This window comes from Leguminivora glycinivorella, chromosome 10, assembly GCF_023078275.1.
Source record: "Leguminivora glycinivorella isolate SPB_JAAS2020 chromosome 10, LegGlyc_1.1, whole genome shotgun sequence".
Lineage (NCBI taxonomy): Eukaryota > Metazoa > Arthropoda > Insecta > Lepidoptera > Tortricidae > Leguminivora > Leguminivora glycinivorella.
The window spans coordinates 2,865,967-2,886,998 of record NC_062980.1 but is presented as its reverse complement, the minus strand read 5'-3'; the positions used below and the strand labels follow the sequence as shown (position 1 = coordinate 2,886,998).

Here is a 21,032-nt window from a genome sequence, read left to right as displayed (position 1 = left end):
TCAACTATTAGGATACCTCAGGATATTACTTAACTTAAAATGAAAACAGTTAAGTAAGAAAAATATTTAAGAATTCATTTCAATCAAGCTACACGATTACTTACCTAAGGTAAACTAGTGACTAGTTACTTAAATTTAGGGTAGTTCGGGGGTAGTTTAAGTAAAGACACAACCACGGTAATTTTATTTTACAAATTTAGAATCGGCTTCATGCCTTATTCTGACCCGTTCTCATGTTTTCATTTGTTTCTTTGAAGTTTATTTGTTTAATCCTTCTTTACGCTGGGAACTAGGACTAAAGCGTCCATATCAGCAATATCTTCTAGCAGCCTTCTTTAAATGTCTTCGTCCGAATTTGTCCTTGCATCGTCAACCCCCGTTGTCTTCGCAAAACAGGATCTTCTTAACTGCTTTATTCATCTGAAACAATTAGAAATCCAATTTTAAAATGCATTCCAATATAAAGGAATAAATCATATCGAACTAATAACTCAACGTTTGAGATGGTAGGTATATCCCGAATGAAGGTTGAGGGAGGCGATGGCTGAGATGCGCGCCATATTCGTGAACGGGTGCTGTTTGTGAAGACCGGTCTGTTTCGGCTAATAGGGGCTATGCTATTCTATGTAACATTAATTTTGAATGAGATTACGTTGAGGCACTCTGTTCGGTCCTTGTTTGTTTATTTTTCTTTCTGACTCTTGGAGACCATATACATCTCCAAGGAAAAAAGTAGATTAAGTATACATATATTTTTTTTTTCCTTTGCTTAAGACAACAAGAGTCTTTTACAACTCTAAAGTTATTTTAGTTATTCGGTTTTTTTCTTCATGTATAATTTTTTTAGATGTACTTTGACACTTAGAGACTCTATACATCTCTAACATCTCTTATTAATAATCATAATAGCTTTGTACTTTGTATAATTTCTTGTGTTAATATTTTTTTTTTATGAATACTTTTGCTTATTAAATTGTATCTTGTTTTTTTTTTTAATGCATGTTAAATATAAGATGTAATGTTTTGAAAAGAAGTGGCCCGCCGAGTTTCTTGCCGGTCCCATAGTGGATACCCTCCTCCAACTGAGGGGGGACTGAAATCTTCTCGAGGCTGAGGCGTAGGGTTAGAGCCGGCGTAGTTTTATTTGACGTTCATAAGCGCATTGTAATATGCCTACTTGGAAAATAAATATTTCATTTCATTTCATTTCATATCATATGATCAAAAACGAGTTACACGACTCATTCAAATTTGTCTTCCTACTTGTTATCTGTGAATCAAAGGCAGTATTTTAAAAGAGTGTATCCAATATGATTTCACTTCAGTTGTAAAACTTTACAGACCGATCGCTACTACTGTTATCTTTTAGGCCGATATCGTTCGGTGAACTTATAGTTTTATACATATACATTATAGGCTTATTTCTATACTAGTTTGTCCATGGAAGACCAGCGTTAGTGTACCTATCAAAAGTGTCCCTAACCGGAAACCTCTTCAGCGAGATTAAAAAGAGTTGATTGCCTATTTTCCTACTAGTAATTTAAACATCCTTATAAATATTTTTTCAGTACAGATGGTAATTTTTTTACGCAGTAGTTCGAGAAGTGGTTCTTTATATGCCAGGTAATAAACTTTGGAGGCTCATCTGTACTGAAAAACGTCGTACGATACACGTGCGAAAAGGAAATTCGTAACTCGTGTCGATTTAAAACACTCCCTTCGGTCGTGTTTTAATTTATCGCCACTCGTTCCGAACTTCCTTTTTTACGCACTTGTATTGTAATGTACTATTCTTTTGTATTATACCTATATGGATGGCCACTATAAAAGGGCCTGTGTAATAACGCCATGAGGAGCTTTAGCACGCATGAGTGAGTCACCGGTGGGCGCACCCACGCAGTATGCCTATACTAAGATAATACTGTCGATTATACTTTGTTAGGTCGTTGTAGTCAATTTGGAAGATTATGTGCTACTTTTCGCTGGAGAATAACAAACGCGTTACACAATTTTTTGACGTTTTTTTAATATTCTAGGTATAATAATACTTGTGTTGATTTTATTTGTTGTTCAGCTATCATTTATTTGTTATTCATACACCTACCTACTTTATGAGGTTTAGAGCTTTAAATGTTCATGCGAAATACTTGTGAAATATCTATAATAAGCAAGTGTAAAATTTAACATACGTATAAGCATCGATGTTAACAAATACGTTGCAATAATACCTGCACAAAACCATTAACATGCTTTTCAACCGACAAATAATTATCGTGTAAAAATAATCGCTAGTGCATAACATAGGTACCTACAAATTTATGTAGGTATTAAGTATTATAAATTGGAAAGTGTGTGTGTCTGTTTGTTTGTCCATCTTTCACGGCAAAATGGAGTGACAAATACGTGATTTTTTAAGTGGAGATAGTTGACGGGATGGAGTGACAGGCTACTTTTTGTCTTATTATAACTTCCCGCTTCCCTAAAAAAAGGGGTGAAAGTTTGTTTGGAGCATTCCCTCATCCTCCTTGCGTTATCCCGGCATTTGACACGGCTCATGGGAGCCTGGGGTCCGCTTTGACAACTAATCCCAAGACTTGGCGTAAGCACTAGTTTTTACGAAAGCGACTGCCATCTGACCTTCCAACCCGAGGGGTAAACTAGGCCTTATTGGAATTAATCCGGTTTCCTCACGATGTTTTCCTTCACCGAAAAGCGACTGGCAAATATCAAATGACATTTCGCACATAAATTCCGAAAAACTCATTGGTGCGAGCCGGGGTTCGAACCCGCGACCTCCGGAACGAAAGTCGCACGTACTTACCGCTAGGCCACCAGCGCATTCCCAAATCTTCGAATTTAACGCGAGAGAAGCTGCGGGCAAACCTAGTAATTATACAGGGTGTAAACCTAATACGGGCGAACCTCTTAACGGTGGTGAGTATAGGACATAAACAATGGAATTAGGTAACTTTTACTTTAAATTGAAATATTTTTTTATCCATACAAATTAATTCGGCCCGCAACGTAATGCAAACACACTCGCGTTAAACGCTCGTTGACAGTTGACATTGATTGTCATCGCAACCACGTTTACAGTACATTGCTGCTGGGAAATTTTTCAAAAATTAATTATGGGCTGAAACTTAAGAGTAACTCAAAAACACCTCTTAATTAATGATAACAATATTGAATTATATGCCTGGTTTCATTTATCGCCCTTATTACGTTTACGCACTGTATAATAACAGAAACCGCCAAAAACTTGAGTTTACGTGATACTGATCAATATCCATTTAAAAACAGTTGTAACCTACTTGAACTAGTCAGTCTAGATCCAGATTCCGCAAGATTAAGTAATAGGATCTAGTTCAAAATATCACGCATGTTGCGATTAATCGATATTATATGGGCATTGATAAGTTGTTGGTTATAAAGTCTGATGTGGACCGACATATGCGTTTAGGTACCGTAAATGTTGCATAGACGAAAGTTTAATTTCAATTTTAAGACCATAAAGTACCTTTTTAGGTGTTATTTAATTTAATCCAGTCCTAAATACGTCAAGAACTTATCTCTATCGTATTAATATACTGTATTTACTTATGTGCTATGAAAAACAGTACACTTAAAAAAATATATTTTCTATTCGATATACAATATCGATGTGCCAAAGTAATATCAATCCTAAAGTAAATTATCAATTGTAATAAAATTAATCACTATTAAACATCAACTCAATATTCTGTATAATTTTACATCTAAAATGGTGTGATAAGAAATATTTATTTTACTTACTTAGGTACTTACTAAACATATAAAACGGGACAATCACGTGAAAAAGTCGAAAAACGCTCGACATGTTTCGCTCCGTCAGTGTCTGACGGTTTTGTTATTAAAATGAATCATTAAATACAGAAAAAATATAACATTTCTTAAATTTCTATCAGAATAAATGATAAGTATTGAAGTCTTTGGCCAACTTACAGTTCTAAAAATAAAAGAGTTGGTATTGGTTAGATAAGGATAGCCGGTGAAAGCGGTTTTCTCCGCTCGGATGCTGCGACCAGTGTCTAGCCAAACGTACAATCGTTGATACTTCTTAGCAAACTATACGCAGTTGGCTACTTTCCTACTCGTCAAATCAGTTTTTAAGAACTGTCAAAGTGATTTGCTAATTTGGAATTATTATAGCATCGAGTATAGTGGCATCACGGTCAAATGTTTAAAATTAACTTCTTTAAGTAGTGGTAACTTCTCTATTGGCTCTATCGCGCCAATACCTTCATAAAAGCGATAGAAAGAGAGAACTACAAAATGGTACGGAGCATCAATGATACTTTTGGCTACTTGATCAGGCCGACTAGCCGAAATCAGATCGCGGAGATCGGAGTCGTGCCAATACGGATGAGCGATAGAGCTAGCTAGCTACGATAACGATATCATCGTAAGCATTTGTGCATTTGGCTACGTAGCCAGGCCTTATAGGATCTGTAGCGATAATGCATAAAAGCGATAGAGAGAGAAAACTACGAACCGCGGCGCTTAAATGATGTTCTTGGCTGCTTGATCAGGTGGCTGCGCCCGCGCACCTACAGTGACAGTTGGCGGCGCTTTTCCTTGCGCAAGCGACAATGCGATTAGCCAAGTCATGCGTGACGGATAAATATTAGCACTGCTGAGCGTACTTGTTTATTTTTCAGTTTCTAATTTACGTGATTTAACTAAAGGAAATAAATAAATACAACAGAGTTAAATGACATGCGTGTAAAGGAACGTTGAGAGGACATGCCTTTCTTTTAAATTTTAAAACGGTACTTTGAAATGAAGTCATAAGTTAACTTAGCGGAAATGAATATTACCTATATCTAAAATATTTATATTAAAACAATTAATTGCCCACTAAACGCTTACGTTATTTTAATTTCACAAACTATTTAAAATATGAAAGCCTAATTATAGTAAATTGTGCACGCGATTTCCATTATACCAAACATTGATTTTAAAATAAAACCGGCCAGCTCGCACACAATATTATTTCGCAATTTAAAAAACCAAATGAGGAAGAAAACATTAATGTCATTATGTAGAAAGCTTATTAGGAAATGAGTTGGGCGTCAACTCTTGCGCAACATGCAAATTCCATTCAAGATCAAACCAAACAAGTAGTTCACGTAACTATGACACGCTGCGCCGGCGCAACTTGTACGATTCGGACTTTAAATTTACGTCAAAATTAGCTGTGGTAATGATTAGGTTCCGATCAGTGAATAAAATAGAGACTGATATAGATATCTGACTCTCCGACAGTTCCTAAAATCTGCTTTTGAGTAATTTAAATGCCCATTGATAAAATAGGTTTTCATCAGTATTTTTCATATTGTATCTAGAACTAATTTTTGACGTACTTTAAAATTCAAGCCAGACCGTTGGACATGCGCGGTTATGCTTGTAACGACAATTTAGCGGTGGCGATTAACCTACTGATTTTGTTTCCTAAATTGAACTTTTTTTTTAGTTCATTTATCTTGTAGGTACCTATTTTTCAGTGTGAAATTATTAAATTAGTAATGTACAGGGGGATAGTCTTTACCGGCGATTAATTACAACAAATCGAAATTACATATTTTTAAACTAGAAAATCAAAATCGAAATTATTCAATTATTTAGAGTAAGTAAGTATATATTTATGTATAGGTACAGTGATATGCCTAACGTTTTATGTCCATTTTATTATTGAATAACAAAATTTACGTAGAGTAAAATAATTCCAAGAATAAATTCCGCACACAGCAATGAGTAAGCTAGACATGGCTAGTAAGCTGATTGGTAAACAATAGAATAAGTTGACAGCAGTCGATAATGTATAGATATTGAGTATATTGACGGTCTGTCAGACCGTCTCCTCTCTATTGTTTGCTCTTTGCTGCTGTCGAAGTTTATACAACTCGTCTCATTGTTGTTTTCACTAATAACACATAATAATATATGCAATATGTAATAAACAGTCAAATCTAAAACCTACGAGTAATACATTCGCCTATAGATTATACAGTGTATTGCGAAATGTTTTTCTTTCGTATTTTAACGAAAACGACTGACATTGTCTGATCTAGCACGACAAATACGAATGTTTCCGTAAATATACGAAAGAAAAACCTTTCATACTACATCAGTACCAATTGGTAATATCAACGTTTGAGATAGTAGGTATGTTATTTTTAATTGATAATTCGGTTTACAACAGAAATTACGATGCTATGTGGATGAAACCTTTCATAACTTCACAAATCGTTTTTACACTGCTGCTTCCATTTTACAACATCATCAAGTTTACGACTTTACATTGAATATACAACATTATTCCACTTCACATAGTTTATCGCAGCCATTCTCATTTCAATCTGATTACTCATAGACCCTGCTCTGTTTACCGACTTTACATTTATTTAATCTTATGTCAAACAATATTCAAGTCCCTTTATCACGTCTGGATTCCCAGCAGAAGTGGGCATGTCACCACCCTATCAGAATTCTATGAAATATGCCCGGCTGGTGACATAATACCTAGTAACACTGATACTCACTAGGTGTCGCTACTTGACAAGCACAGAACATGAAACTGTTGAAATTTCAATGCCACTCTTAGTATAAAAATACATTATGTATTACATTTAAAGTTTTGGCCCATAGGGCTGCGTCTTCGCAAGGCACGAGCAAGTTTACGACTATGATAGGCTGTCAACATCTAAGATTCCTTGGCTGTCAATTACAGAATAATCAATAATATTAATATACAGCTACATGCTAATTCCTACAATCGGAGCCAAGGCTATGGGCCTGACACATAGTGATAATCTTTTACGCTACGTGGCAACCGAAACGCAGTCTAGCTCTGTCGCGCTTCAGAAGAGCGACAGGGAGACCTAGCTACGATACGTCTGCGAAGCGATTATGACATTGGCTGGGTAGTATGGTACCCTGATCCCAGCGTGTCGACATCGGGCGTGACAACACGAGACCACGCGACAACGCTGTGCTTTTATTTGAATACGTAATGCAATAATGACCAAAAGAAGAGTGGCAGGTGACATTGAAACCTGTTATGGTCTAGGATTAGAAACTAAGCATTAACTGCGTAGAAAACCCGCTCAACTACCAGCTACCTACTTTTGAGATGTGACTAGGCTATATTTTCTATGATATAAGGAAACTCAATTAAATGAAACTATTACTAGGTACTCGTATTACGTCACCTACATCAAAACATCTATGAATGATTTCTTTCTGAGAGCATTTGGGACGTTACCAAAAGTAGGTAAGGTACAGCGGGGCAAATTTCAACGGGGGCAATTGTAACTAATCGATTTTTTCCATTATTACACTAATAAATTATGATGTTGAGTTCTACATGTATCCACTGAACACGCCGGTGAACACTCTAAAACATGGAAAAAATGGACCAGTTACATTTGCCCCCCAGTCGAGATTTGCCCCGTACTTACCTTATATCATGAACCATTACTACTATACTAGAAATTAAATTGGGCACATCAAATTGGCATACCATGCTAAATTATATAACTGGTGATTACATTAGTACTTATATTATAATTACAGAGCTCCTGTGTAACTTCAAATTAATTTGTTTAGAAAGCCCGTGTTCGTCAAAACATTCCAATTGGCGTGCTGTTGAAAATCGTACACAAAATGAGGCGTATTACTGAAAAGTTATGGCGCGTTTGCGAGTTGATTACACACAGTTATCTACTTGTCTACCCACTAAATATGTATTAGATTAGGGTTAGGTGCGGCAATTATACAGACCGTGACATCGGCGCATCAGCTAACGCTTGTAATCATACAAATTACGATTAGTACAAGCTCGCTTACCTCGCGGCAACCTTCTTTGAGTACTATTCTAAGCACGATCGAGGATTGTATGTCAAGTTGCGAGACGAAATGTTTGCTAATTTGTTTAAAAACCTTATTTTACAAATCTTGTAAGGATTTTTACAATAAGTAACTTAGTTTGTGGTGAACAATTAACTCAGTGCTACTTTAGGAAACTAAAAACATTTTGTAAAATATTCCATCCATCAAAAATATGCCTAAAAATGTATCTTAAAAATTACCGACGGAAAATAAATTGTACCTAACTGGTTTGTTGGGTATTTATATTTATTTTCTGTGAACAAACCTTTACAAACTTCATAACTCAAAAATGTATTTTGCAAGTAAAGCCCCGGGGTCTTAAGCAAGTCAAGAATGTTTAACCAAGTTAAACATTACCTGAGCCACTCCCAATAATCGCCCAACACCGAGCGAATAACTTTGGTGTTCTTCGATATTTCAACACAAGGACGCTCGCATACTTCGCCCACGGTCAAGGCAGTTCGGTTTCAACCTGCCTACATAATTATAGGCAGATGGACATGTGTGATTTGCAGACATGGTTTCCAGCAATTTCGGTGCAGGATTGTCGCTTTAAAGGAATATATTATGTTATGTCCACACCCAGCTGGAATGAATAGTTACTTAATTAGGATTAATAACAGTAAAATGGACTGTAATTGATCAATCTACCTAGAAAACACATTTATGCATTCCATTATTTCTAGCATGCTGCACCGAAATTGCTGGAAAAGTTACGATGTTTGGAGATGAATGTTGAGCGTCACGACTTTGAAATTAACAGGGAACTTGACTGTAGTTAAAATAAGATATTGTATACCATGCACGAAATAAAGCATCAGATAATTATAAGAAAAACATGGATAGAAGTTATTTTTAAATCCAATTTCTATTTAATAAGTCAGGTAGAATATATATAAAGCAACTGAGTTGACCGTAACGTCACTCAATTCGATTTCATATAAAGTCCATATTAGCAAGTCGTAAGTACAAATTCGTAGGTATTGATATTGGCAGTTCTTAAAAATAAACTGATTTTACTAGGAGCCAAGTAGGATATTACTTTGGCTGTCAGTTTCGAATAGCAAATTGTAAAAACAAGGAAGCACCTGCATTGAACAAAACATGAAGTTATTATGTTTAATCATAAAATTACACGAAGATTCAAGATACTATTACACATGGATAGCAGATAATATCAGTCTGAAATGAGTACGGTAGCATTATTATTGCTCTTAGCTCACAGAACTTAATTTAGATAGAAGAAACAAATTCATATATTTGTATAGGGGCCGAGCGTGTCAAATTTTGTACTGAAGTTGATTCTTGCCTGTAATTTTAAATATGTCTCAGGCTCTTGATTGTTCATAATTTTTGTGTTGTTGCAATTGAATATCACGTAACGAGGCATTTTTTATGTTTTGGTTGACTTCAACTTACAAAAATTGACGCCCGAAAGCTGCAAGCTGCGAGTAAAGACGGACAACTCAGTGGATTTCACTGAGTTCATTTGACACGCTAAGTAGATACGTTTGCTTGATCTATGGTATATATGACATCTCTACTAACACTGACATAATCGTCTTGATTATGATTCAGATATGTTACTGCTTTCTGATATCTTTCGTGTACCTGAGTCATCTTGATCTGACATAATCTTTTGTTAGTTACACTTTAGGTAGTCTAGGTTTTTCATTTTCATGAAACCTGTGCATATAACTTAGGTAGGTAAATTTTTATTTTATGTATTCGGTAAAATATATTTATCCGCAAGAATAATATAAATTCCATAAACTGATGGCCAAGTCCGGTTCGAATAGTTATTTACTCGATACAACCTTACGATCGCCGTTTACTATTATTATTCCGATAGTACCACGACCTTTGATTTTATATTAATTGGGCATTTATATTCTCATCACGAACTTGAGGCCCTCAACATCGAATACCTATGAAATAACATTTTGTTTTAAAATAAGCAGTATCTTTACTATTTTGTATTTGTATGATGCCTCTTCATTATCAAGTACACCTATATTTGACTTGGAAGATTTTTTCACAAGATGCTCAACTGATTTTGAAACTAAACATCCACTAGATATCTCGAAAATATGTACTTAGAAGAAAGTAATATTAAGATAGTATTAAATATACAAAGTGGGGCCTGTAACAAAGGCGAAGAATTGAACTGTAGGCTATTCTCCTTATACTGATCAACATTTGTTCAGTGACTTTTAAAAATTATGAAGTCTTTAAATTTTTAATTTTTCATACAAAATAAATATTAGCTTCAATGTACGCCATTATTGTTGTCATTGACGTTGTCTGTCACACTTTAGACTTAACAGAATTCGCAATACATTACCTCTTAGAAAAAACTTTCAAGGGTGATAAAAATCAAAATACAAGTTATTTTTAAAAGTCGCCGAACAAATGTTGATCAGTATAAGGAGAATAGCCTAGAGTTCAATTTTTCGCCTTTGTTACAGGCCCCACTCTGTATAACCATTTATAATCATAATTTTAACCTTTACCAGATTCACTTTTGCTTTATCCGATTTATTTTTCCTTTTAGCAAACTTTCCGACGTTTTTGTAATCAATCTGGTTTGAAGCATACATATAAGTAGGTATCGTTTACCAATCCTCCGTAGCCAAAAATGTTAGTACAGATTAATTATATATGACTCATATTAATTAAACAACATCACTGTCCAACAAAATTACCTAATTAAAATATATTAATAAGTAATTAACAATAATAGCTTCAATCTCGCCATTCACAGAGACTACTGAATGGAAGCGTCTGACGCATGGGATGTAGACGTTCGACGATGTAGTAGGTGTGTTAGCAGTAATGAACTCCTTTTTAGGCACATAATGTATGCTAGCCTCGCATCTCACATTAGGTATGCAGGTGATGGCTGTGATGCAACCTTGCTTGAGTATATAGGTATTTAAGGTCTTTTCGTATCCTACAGTGCAGTTAACTGTAAGAAACTGCATATAGTTTTATTAATTTATGTCAAATAAAACTCATTATTTGAGTGATTTTTAAATCAAATAAAAATATAATATACCTATACCTCCAGAAATAAAACGATTAATCTTTATAATATTTTGTATTCCTATGGAAATTATATTTATGAAATTAGAAGTAAAAATCTATAAGGGCCCAAAAGTACACTGAAACAGCTATTGAAAAAGGTATAAATACGTATTGAACTAGTTGTGGTTTTGCTCTTGGATCCATGTATGGAAAATAAATAAATATTATAGGAGCATTCTCACAATCATTTACTAAGTCCCACGATAAGCTTAAGTAGGCTTGGTTTAAGTAAATGTTAAGGTTCTTTTTTTCTTACAATTAGCGTCAGTAAGCAATTAAAGTCATGTCGACATTATTCTTACAAGTTTTTAAGTCCCAAGCTGTGTAAGGACATGGCATTTCTTGCGTATGTTTTTAGGTATGCGTGAACACATTTCCCACAATTTTATATAAAAAAACGTTTCCTGTGGATTGAGAAGTTAGTCTTTAAGTAGTAAATTATGTAAAAACATGCCTTTGATAAGTAGAGTAGAGTAAAAATGCAGTTTTACTGGTTACAATAAATTAGGTTTTGCAAATTGGCGTTTATGAATATTCGCGCCATCCATTTCTAGCGGTGCGATTTGAAATTAAAGATCGTGGAAGACATATATATCTTGAAATATGTATTAGCTCGAGATACGATAGGCATCAGTCAATGTGACGTCTTTGTATACAGAAACGTCATTTTTAACACTTTCACTTTTAAAATCTGGGGGGTTACCATCACGTGCTAAAGCCGTTCAGTTTAGGTTGAGAGAGAGGGACGGAGCTATGTAACTGCTATAGCTGTGTCCCTTTCTCTCAACCTAAACTGAACGTCTTTAGTACGTCATGGTAACCCCCCTGATCGATATAGTAGAGCCTACTAACTAGAGCCCATCTTAGACGTATATTATCTTTTTCGAGTCCCTCCGGCGGCAGGTATTCTTATACAGAACCTTATAGTATAAAGGTTTATACAACACCACCCTCAAAAAAACTTTTTTGGCAAACAGATATAACTGAAAGAGTTGATGCTTAACAAACCAACCTATGTATCTGTTATAAATGTTATATATAATTATAAACGTAAGCTTAATGCCTATCATAGCTAATAGGTACACAAAACAGACGCCCCTTGGGAATTGGTCCCACCACAAGCGAGTAAGCGACTAAGCGATGAGCTACCGGCAATAGGCTACTTGACACTTTTTTAAAGTCTGTGTTATATCATTAAGCACTGTCCAATTAACCGAAATAAAATATTACCATATTTTATTATGACTTTTTAAGTTACAGCAAAAAAATATTTTTAGTAATAATTACGTAATCAGGCGAAAACACAGTCATGTTAATCTATAGATTATCTGTGTATCGGGTCATTGTATTCGAAAACAACATTTTCTGACTTTTTAATGACATTTTCTGTCTTTATGAAGGCATAAAGTTCAATATGTCAGTGATTGTTTTGACATACAGTAAGGTTCGAATTCCATGACGTCACTTCATCGCTGACAGCGTTTTCGGTGGCCAAAATAAATAAAAAATACACACATTTTTAATCGAAAATACGTAGTCAAAATACACTTTTTATGCCCAAAATCTATAAATATTGTTTTTTTTTTATGTCAAATACGTATTTTGTAGTGTTTTAAATGTCAAATACTACAAAATACAATCATTTACTGTGCCAAATTCTATTTGAGTCTAGTAGCCTATAGAAACCAACAAAACAGCGATTTATAGGTATAGCTCGCTCGCGCTAGCTATCATCGCGTCTCTGTTATTTACACGGGAGTGACTGACTATATTTTGTTCGTTCCTATCGACGATAGCTCATCGCTTATCGCTTTTAGTGGGATTTGGACAGCCAGCCGTCACGCGTACTTACGCGCCGACCGGGCGTAGCCACGAGATGCAATCTCACTCGCAACACGCCTATCTTAAATTACATCGTTCATTTGCCAGTTTGAACGAAAACATATTTGCTAACAGGTTAATAGGTACCATAGTGATCTGGAGATGATGTAATAATAGTAACGCTACAGCAAAGCAACTATTTTGGTTAACATCTGTATTGATAGTAGGTACGATTTTATGAAGTTCAAAGAAGCTTCAGTGTATAGTGTAGTGTAACTTGTATATAGGTACAAATTACAGTAATTATTATAAATTAAACCAGACATAGAAATAATTTGTGTCAGTTATCATTAGGTAAGTTAATTTTCGTCTCATAATTATTTATTGAGATTTTCCTCTCTAGCAATGTACTCTAAACATGGTTGCAATGACAGTTAATAACTGTCAACGAACCTTTAACGCAAATGTGTTTGCATTACTTCGAGCCGAATTATTTTATATGAATACATAATATTTTTCTTTCAATTGTAGGTAAATTTTATCTAATTACATTTCTTATATTCTATACTGATCACCAATACATTACACACTGTAGATAAACTAAAACCAGGAAGTGTGATATGAAGCTATCGATATGTATAATTAATTAACGAATCGCACTCTCTCCAATTCACTCACATCCGAGTCGATTACATAAGCTATGTCCGTTACGAGATTTCGGTAACTAAGTATTAAATAATTATCGATTATAGGTAGTTATACAACATACTTGTTCGATGATTCAAGGGCAAACTTCAGAGGTAATTAAGATAGATGACAAATGGAATAAGTATTTTAATCGGTTTTCTGGGTCAAAGCATATTAGTTAGTCTGTTCGAGTCTTAGAATCTCTTTGATCCATTTTACGACTTTTCGTTTTCCACACAGATTCTTATATTAAAATTCACGAGGAGATTTATTTCACAATTTAGTTATTTAGTAACATCGATAATCAAGAAACAAAATTATCATCATCATCCTCCTTGCGTTATCCCGGCATTTTCCACGACTCATGGGAGCATAGGGTCCGCTTTGACAACTAATCCCAAGATTTGGCGTAGGCACTAGTTTTTACGAAAGCGACTGCCATCTGACCTTCCAACCCGAAGGGTATGTAACTAGGCCTTTTTGAAATTAGTCCGGTTTCCTCACGATATTTTCCTTCACCGAAAAGCGACTGGCAAATATCAAATGACATTTCGCACATATTAAGTTCCGAAAAACTCATTGGTACGAGCCGGAGTTCGAACCCGCGACCTCCGGATCGAAAGTCGAAACAAAAGATTTACATGGTATTAAATAAAATCAAACATTTATTAGGTACCACAACTCATTAAATTAGATGGAAACTTAATCATTAATGGCTAGTATTAATAAATACCTTACAGAAGTTATAAATGATAACTTTATGTTAATACACAATCATGACGCAACTGACCAGATTACTTCCTCATCTATCAACAACTACTTATTTGTAAAGGCAAGGCCGAGTTGCTTGTCCTTCATCTAATAAAACCTACTTAACAGTATAATTGTAGAATTATAGCGTATGACATAGTTAAAAAAGTTTACCGCTATATTACCTCTATAGAATAAAACAAATAGTTGGATAGACAGGTAGATAGACAAAGAAATACTATAGGCAGTAGTTAATACACGACGCGTTACAAATAGAGTGATATACCTACCTATGCATATCTATTGGTTGAATTAACTTTGTCCATAAAAAATATAACTGTCAAGTGGGTTCTAGACTCAGGTAAAGTTGCGTAGGGTAATGACAATCGCGTACAAACTTTCATGATTTGACTATTTCCCACACATCTGATGTATAAGTAGGTACATGAATTTTACACATAAGCACTCATTAACATCATATGATTTAAAATTAAACAACTTTTTATTTTCCAAATGAAAGCAACAAGAACAAACAATAAAAGCTCGGCCACACATGCGCGTTTTGATAGCGTAGGCGGAGCGGTAGCGGAGCGTCAGCGGTGCGCCGGACGAACGCTGGCTACTGCTGAACTAACGAGCGCGGATTGCGAGCGGCTATCATTGCGCTCCGCTAACGCTACGCTATCAAAACGCTTTACGGAGGTTTAATTGTATTGCATACATAGGTACTTGTATGTATAACTAGGTAATAGTTTAATGTGTTAAAGTAGCTAAATAGTTCGTAAGTATATTTAAATTGATCATTCAGCAAATAACTATACTTATACTGCTTATAGACGGTAAACAGTAACATTATACCGTAAGTAACCACAGGCTTCACCGCAATTCGCAGTTTCTACCCGGCGACTACTGTCACTATCATTAAACCTATCTCGTCAACTTGAAGCTATTTTCTGTCCATACTATTTAAGTATGCATATTGCATATTACACATATAAACTACATACATACATACATACAATCACGCCTGTATCCCATAAAGGGGTAGGCAGAACACATGAAACTACTAAAGCTTCAGTGCCACTCTTGGCAAATGGCAAAAAGGGGTTGAAAGAAAACGAAACTGTGACATTGCAGTGACAGGTTGCCAGCCTCTCGCCTACGCCACAATTTAACCCATATCCTATAGTCGCCTTCTACGACACCCACGGGAAGAAAGGGGGTGGTGAAATTCTTAACCCGTCACCACACAGGCTATAAACTAACTGCCTGTATTCTCAAAAGGTGTAGGCGGAACAGCTCATATTTCAGTAATTAGCTATTAAGGGGTTTAAAGACAACGAAATGTGATGTACAGTGACAAGTCCGTTCTATCACCCATACCACAATTGAACCCATATCCCGCAGTCGACATACACCTTTTGGAAGTAGGTACAAAAAGTTGTTAAAATTGTATTGACATGATAATCGTTTACCCTCTGATACTAAGCGTTAGGGCCCATACAGTACGAGAACTCGCATACGAGATTTATTACATTGCGGGTATTTGATGGCTGTGCAATATTATATGTAACCTGAACAGGCCGCAATGTAACTAAAATCGCATGCGAATTCGCACGCCGTCTAAATCAGGCCTTAGACAGCCTAGTAACTAACAATAGTTGACAGCCCGATTGTCATATCTATTGCTTTAGGACAAGCGCGGATCCAGCTTCGTGCCCAGGGGGGACCACGTGGTAAAGGCCCAGGCCCCAGGGGGGACCACGTGGTAAAGGCCCAGGCCCCAGGGGGTCACGTGGTCTATTTGTATGGGCAACCTAGGCTTCAAGGGCAACCATGACCCCTCCCCTCCTGGATCCGCGCATGCTTTAGGACTGAAGTCATCTACTAACACCACGTCTTTTCGACCCGATGCTCCGGCATCGGATCTATTCGACCAGATGTAGATGTATGATTGATTGCGTTGTTAACGTAATTGCCGTAACGAAGGTGCTAGCACTAGTGCACTATGGTAATATTTACTTTATGTAAATAATGTTGTTATTGAACTTACATAATTAATTGGAAACAGAATTAAGGACTGTTAAGATAACACACCCATTTGTAACGGTCATAAATGACTGAAATATGTATATCAATTAACTTAATATGTAACATTCCTAACGGCCACTGGTTGACCGCATTTATTCGATATATTAATATGTTTGCTCTTATTCTATAACTACGGTAAATTTAAATAAGTAGAGCTTAGACATTAAACTTATATAAGATATAGTGATAACTATTAGAAGTGAAGTTATCTTCGAAAATAAATGAAACTTATTTTATTTTAATAAAACTAGTGTAAACTGAAATTTGTTTTATTTATGAATTCTTTTATTACACATATTGTCTGACAATATTTTATACATTAAATTTACTTTTAATTTAAAATGTGCATATTACAACGAAACTGTCATGCTAACTAATCTAAAATTTAATCTTTTACAAAAAACACTACAAAAAGCACCAGGGTTACTCTCAACACGCGATCGATTCCACTTATTTACATTTTTAACTTCCTTGTTAAAATAATAACAGTCCACTGATTACACTTAAGTTGATTGTAACTCTGAGTATTTTGTTTTGTATTGTAGAATTCAAAAAGTTTGACATTTTTATTACATATATATACTTTTCCCTTATGTATTATTTTTATTCATTTATTGTTATCTCTTTAAGCATTGTTTCCTACTGAGCTATCCGATAAATCCATCTTTATTTTTTTTTTAACTTTTTAAATTCTACCAATTCCTCGCCCGAAAAAATTAAGGAAACTCACCATGATTTTTCCTCCACAGACCGCAAAATCCCGGCAGCCGTTCCTGCGCCGCACGAAAGCCACGGCCCCTCCAGACACCACGGACACAGACTCCGTCACCGAATCCATAGACAACGAGACCACCACAAACAAGTACACTCGACGGGGCAACTCCAAATTCAAGACCCGAAAAGAACTCGCGAAGAAAAACGAAATTGAAAATGGAACGCGACGGCCATCTTTGAGCGCGGCCGCGGTGCGCAGTGAGCGCCCGCGCACCTTCGTGCGCCGGCGGCTTGGAGGGGCGAACGGTGAGTCCGGTTTGAGAGATATGCGAGAGGCTGTGTGTGAGGCTGTGGTTTCTCTGCAATTTTCGCAGTTGTAGGGTTCGGGTATGGGTAGTCTCCTGTCGACTAGTCAGTGTTTTCCACGAATTTTTCACTTTTATTCGCCATAACTACGAATAAGAGCTGCCTAGGTACCGTATTTACTCGTTTTTGCTTTATACCTCAAGAAGGAAAATCTGTATCGAAATTCAGATATCATACGGAAATTTAAGCTGTACGTGCACGCTTGCGTAACTTTAACCTTTGACATTCATTTTTATTTTACTTAGAGACACAACACAAACATCAAACGGAAAACTTTTTCACAAAGCAACAGAGATAGGTACTTAAATAAGTAAACATAGCTGCTTAAATCGATTATTCTCGATTTTCTAAAGAAAAGGCACATGGACAGCCCTGTCCCTATTGTTTGATAGATAAATCAATCAAAACAACTTATCTTATTTTGGCATGCGCAATACACGCGTTGAGATACAAGATATCATAGCGATTCGTGTGTAATTAAGTAGCCAGCAGTTTCCCAATCTTGTCTTAGTCACGCCGATACTACGCAGGACACTATTAGTCATTGAAAGTCAAGAGCAGTAAGCGTTGAACCCAGCACCATAGTACAGGAGCGAAAATGCTAAAATGAAAAGGAGCCCCCCTCTCAATTTGGGAATTTTAGTTAAATATACCAGTGTTATTAACTACGAGTAGATTAATCGAAAAAAAATTGTCTATTCAGAACAACTCAATTAAAAGATATTGCGAAAAAATCTTTAAAATCGAGGTTCCGCTCTCGACTGTTTCCTCCCTCAAAACTTAATCAATCATAACGAAATTTGAGAATCTGAATGACAATTAAATAATTTGTGCCTGACCGTTTAGTTTTTTTGGCTAATTGTTACCGACTTTGAATACCACACCTTTTTTTGCGCCATAATCAATAAGGTCGTTTTTCTAGCGTCTTTAAAAATAAGAATATCAAAAAAATCAAAACGGTCCCCCACAGATAAAAACAATGTTAATCAGTGTTGAAAAAATCATTGCTCTATCTTCAAAAACCAGGGAGGAAATAGTCGAGAGTGTTTGTATGGAGAATTGACCCCTCCTGTATCGTCTTAAAAAAGCTCCTGTAGCCAAGAGTTCAATCTTTGTATTGTTCAGAGCGTCAATGCTTGTAGTAGGTACTCTTTCTTGACTTCAGGCCCTGCCGGCTTAGTCGAAGTGACAATCGTTGACACTAGTCGCCGATCGAAACGCAGTCTGTCTCTGTCACTCCATTATAGAAGAGCTATAGAGATAACTAGCTACTCATATGCGTTTGTGAATTAGACATGCATTTGGCCACGTACAGGCAACCAATTGGAACCCTAGGCCACTGTAGAACTATGTCATAGTGACATTATAAATCAGATTGTAAGAAATCTCTTACTGCTTGTCATTTTGACATCGTTGTAGAGTGGCCTAGAGTTCCAATTGGTTGACTGTACTCTGCAGCCAAGAGCGTCAATCGTTAATGTTCCGTAGCGTACAGTTAGTAGTCAGATTTGTACCTACCGCTATTCCGTGTTGGTGCGACAGAGCCAGTTGTGTAGCGTTCGCCCTGGAACCTCAACAATTGTACTCTTGGCTACAGAACCTGATCGGCGTTAAGATTTCCCGTGGCAATCGTGACGTTATGAGGGCTGCGGTTAACTGACTGACTGCGGTTACTGTTTATATTGAGTGGGTTACGGTGCAATCATGCCATGTAATAACGTCATGTTGGTTTCCTTACTAATGTTTCCATATGAGATAGGATTTCATGAGAAACCTAGATACTCAAATGTCTAAATGTTAATTTTAGAAAATTAATCTGGCGAAGGAACTCGTGAATATGCCTAATTAATACATATATAAATATGGATGGTGGTAGTTAGCGCGCAAATTGTTCAATGATGGATCTAAAAGTACAAAGAAAAACTTAGGTATTTGATCATTTGCACTTCCTGTAAATAAACACAGATCTCAAAATATAACGTATCAAAAGACAAGTTATACAATTTTATCGCACATTAGGGTAGCATAATGTTTAGAAAGGCACCATCTTCATGAGGCTACAGGTGTAGTGTAACAAATACTATGCAAGCTCATCTTCGCTTCCAACTTTCCTTCGCCATTCATGTTTTGCCGGCGGCTTAGTCCTCAGTACTGGTGACGTAAAACACGGCACGACTGAGATGAAAGCACAGTTTCTCCAAGCAATGGTTATGTGACAGATTACTGAACTCTTCAGTTTTTTCCGGACAGTTAAAATTTTGAAGACTAAAGTTTTCGACTACGGTTTTTAATTGCATTTTCGAGTAGGACCGGTCTTTGTATTTAAAACTTGCTCTTATTTAAACCTTAACTATATTTTATAATTATAACTCATTGTCGCAACAAGTTGTTGACCGCCAAGGCGTCAGCAACCTAGACACTGGCATCACTCCTTATACGGCGTAAGGTCGACGACATGTCTTCCTGGCAACGTTTGTACCAGCTATGTATCTTTGAGGACATGTTTATTAAATAAATAAATCACAAATGAATGAACTCGCAACGAGGAGAAGCAGAATTTAATTATAACGTACTCGATTTGTAGAGAAAATATTTCAATAATTTCTGCACAAAATATAATTGGTATTTCGTGCCGGTATTTTCGTTAAATCAATGTTTAATTAGCATGACTCTAGTCGTCTACTTTCGTGGTACGAGTAACATTCTTCAAAGTAACCTAACTGTTGTTACGTATTGTTAGTATTACATTTTACTCAAGGTCCTTTTCTGGACAATTATTTGTTTGAGGTACTTTTCCGGTAAATGTAAATTGTATAAGTATCTTCCTCGTTGCATTGGGTCTTTAATTTGTTCGTTCAAAACAAAGACAAGTAGGCAGCTACTAAAAGCTTAAATACCTACTCGAGTCTCTATAGGTATTAAGTATTTTTTACATTTTGCTCTGCCTGAATAACTAATTGTCAATTCAATTAACACAACGATTAAATTATTCGGTTGCGTTTCGGTTGTTGAACCGAAAGGGTCACTATCAAGTTTACCTTATCGCTAAACGACTATTTCGGCTAGATGTCAGAAAATTTAAATATACAGTCAGCATAAAGTCAATTCAGCTGGGATGACATGAAAGTAGAATACTCAATCAGCAAAAAGTAAATTTAACTGGATGGCTAAGACTTAGAATGAATGAGTAGCCAAACGTCTGGAAATATACATAGTCCGTATGATTAGCATATCTAAAAAGCCAAAAGTGTAGTTAGTTAATTGACGTCAACACAGAACTATTCAGTAGCAAAACGTCCGGAAATATAATGTGTCATCGCCATGGTTTATAAATATGTAACAGAACAGTTCTTATTAACAGTGCGAGAAGGTTTGAATTCTCAAGACACTTAAGCATTTTAAAACCAGACGTTTTGCTAACGGGTCGTTTGGCGTTTATTCTATTTAGCAATAAAAACATTAAACAATCCAGATTTTTTGCTCCTTGACCGTTTAGCGTTCATGTCTGTTTTGTAATACAGACATTCGAAGATGAAGATGTTTTGCAGTTAGATCATTTTAAATTGTTACGTTTTAAGATCCAG

The 21,032-nt window shown here is 36.0% G+C and overlaps 1 protein-coding gene and 1 long non-coding RNA gene across 3 annotated transcripts in view; one reads left to right on the top strand and one right to left on the bottom strand.

Moving 5' to 3' along the window:
* Positions 1 to 21,032, top strand: part of LOC125230699 (mucin-5AC) — a 209,465-nt gene that overhangs the window by 160,664 nt on the left and 27,769 nt on the right. For both annotated transcript variants that reach the window (XM_048135955.1, XM_048135956.1), the window contains one exon: positions 17,118 to 17,388. In XM_048135955.1, the coding sequence (XP_047991912.1) occupies positions 17,118 to 17,388 (271 nt within the window). The remainder of the gene's footprint in view (positions 1 to 17,117; positions 17,389 to 21,032) is intronic.
* LOC125230701 lies at positions 55 to 17,235 on the bottom strand. The gene is made up of 2 exons (XR_007177549.1): positions 17,099 to 17,235; positions 55 to 420 (listed from the first exon to the last, which is right to left on the bottom strand). It is a non-coding gene; the product is annotated as an uncharacterized LOC125230701 (long non-coding RNA).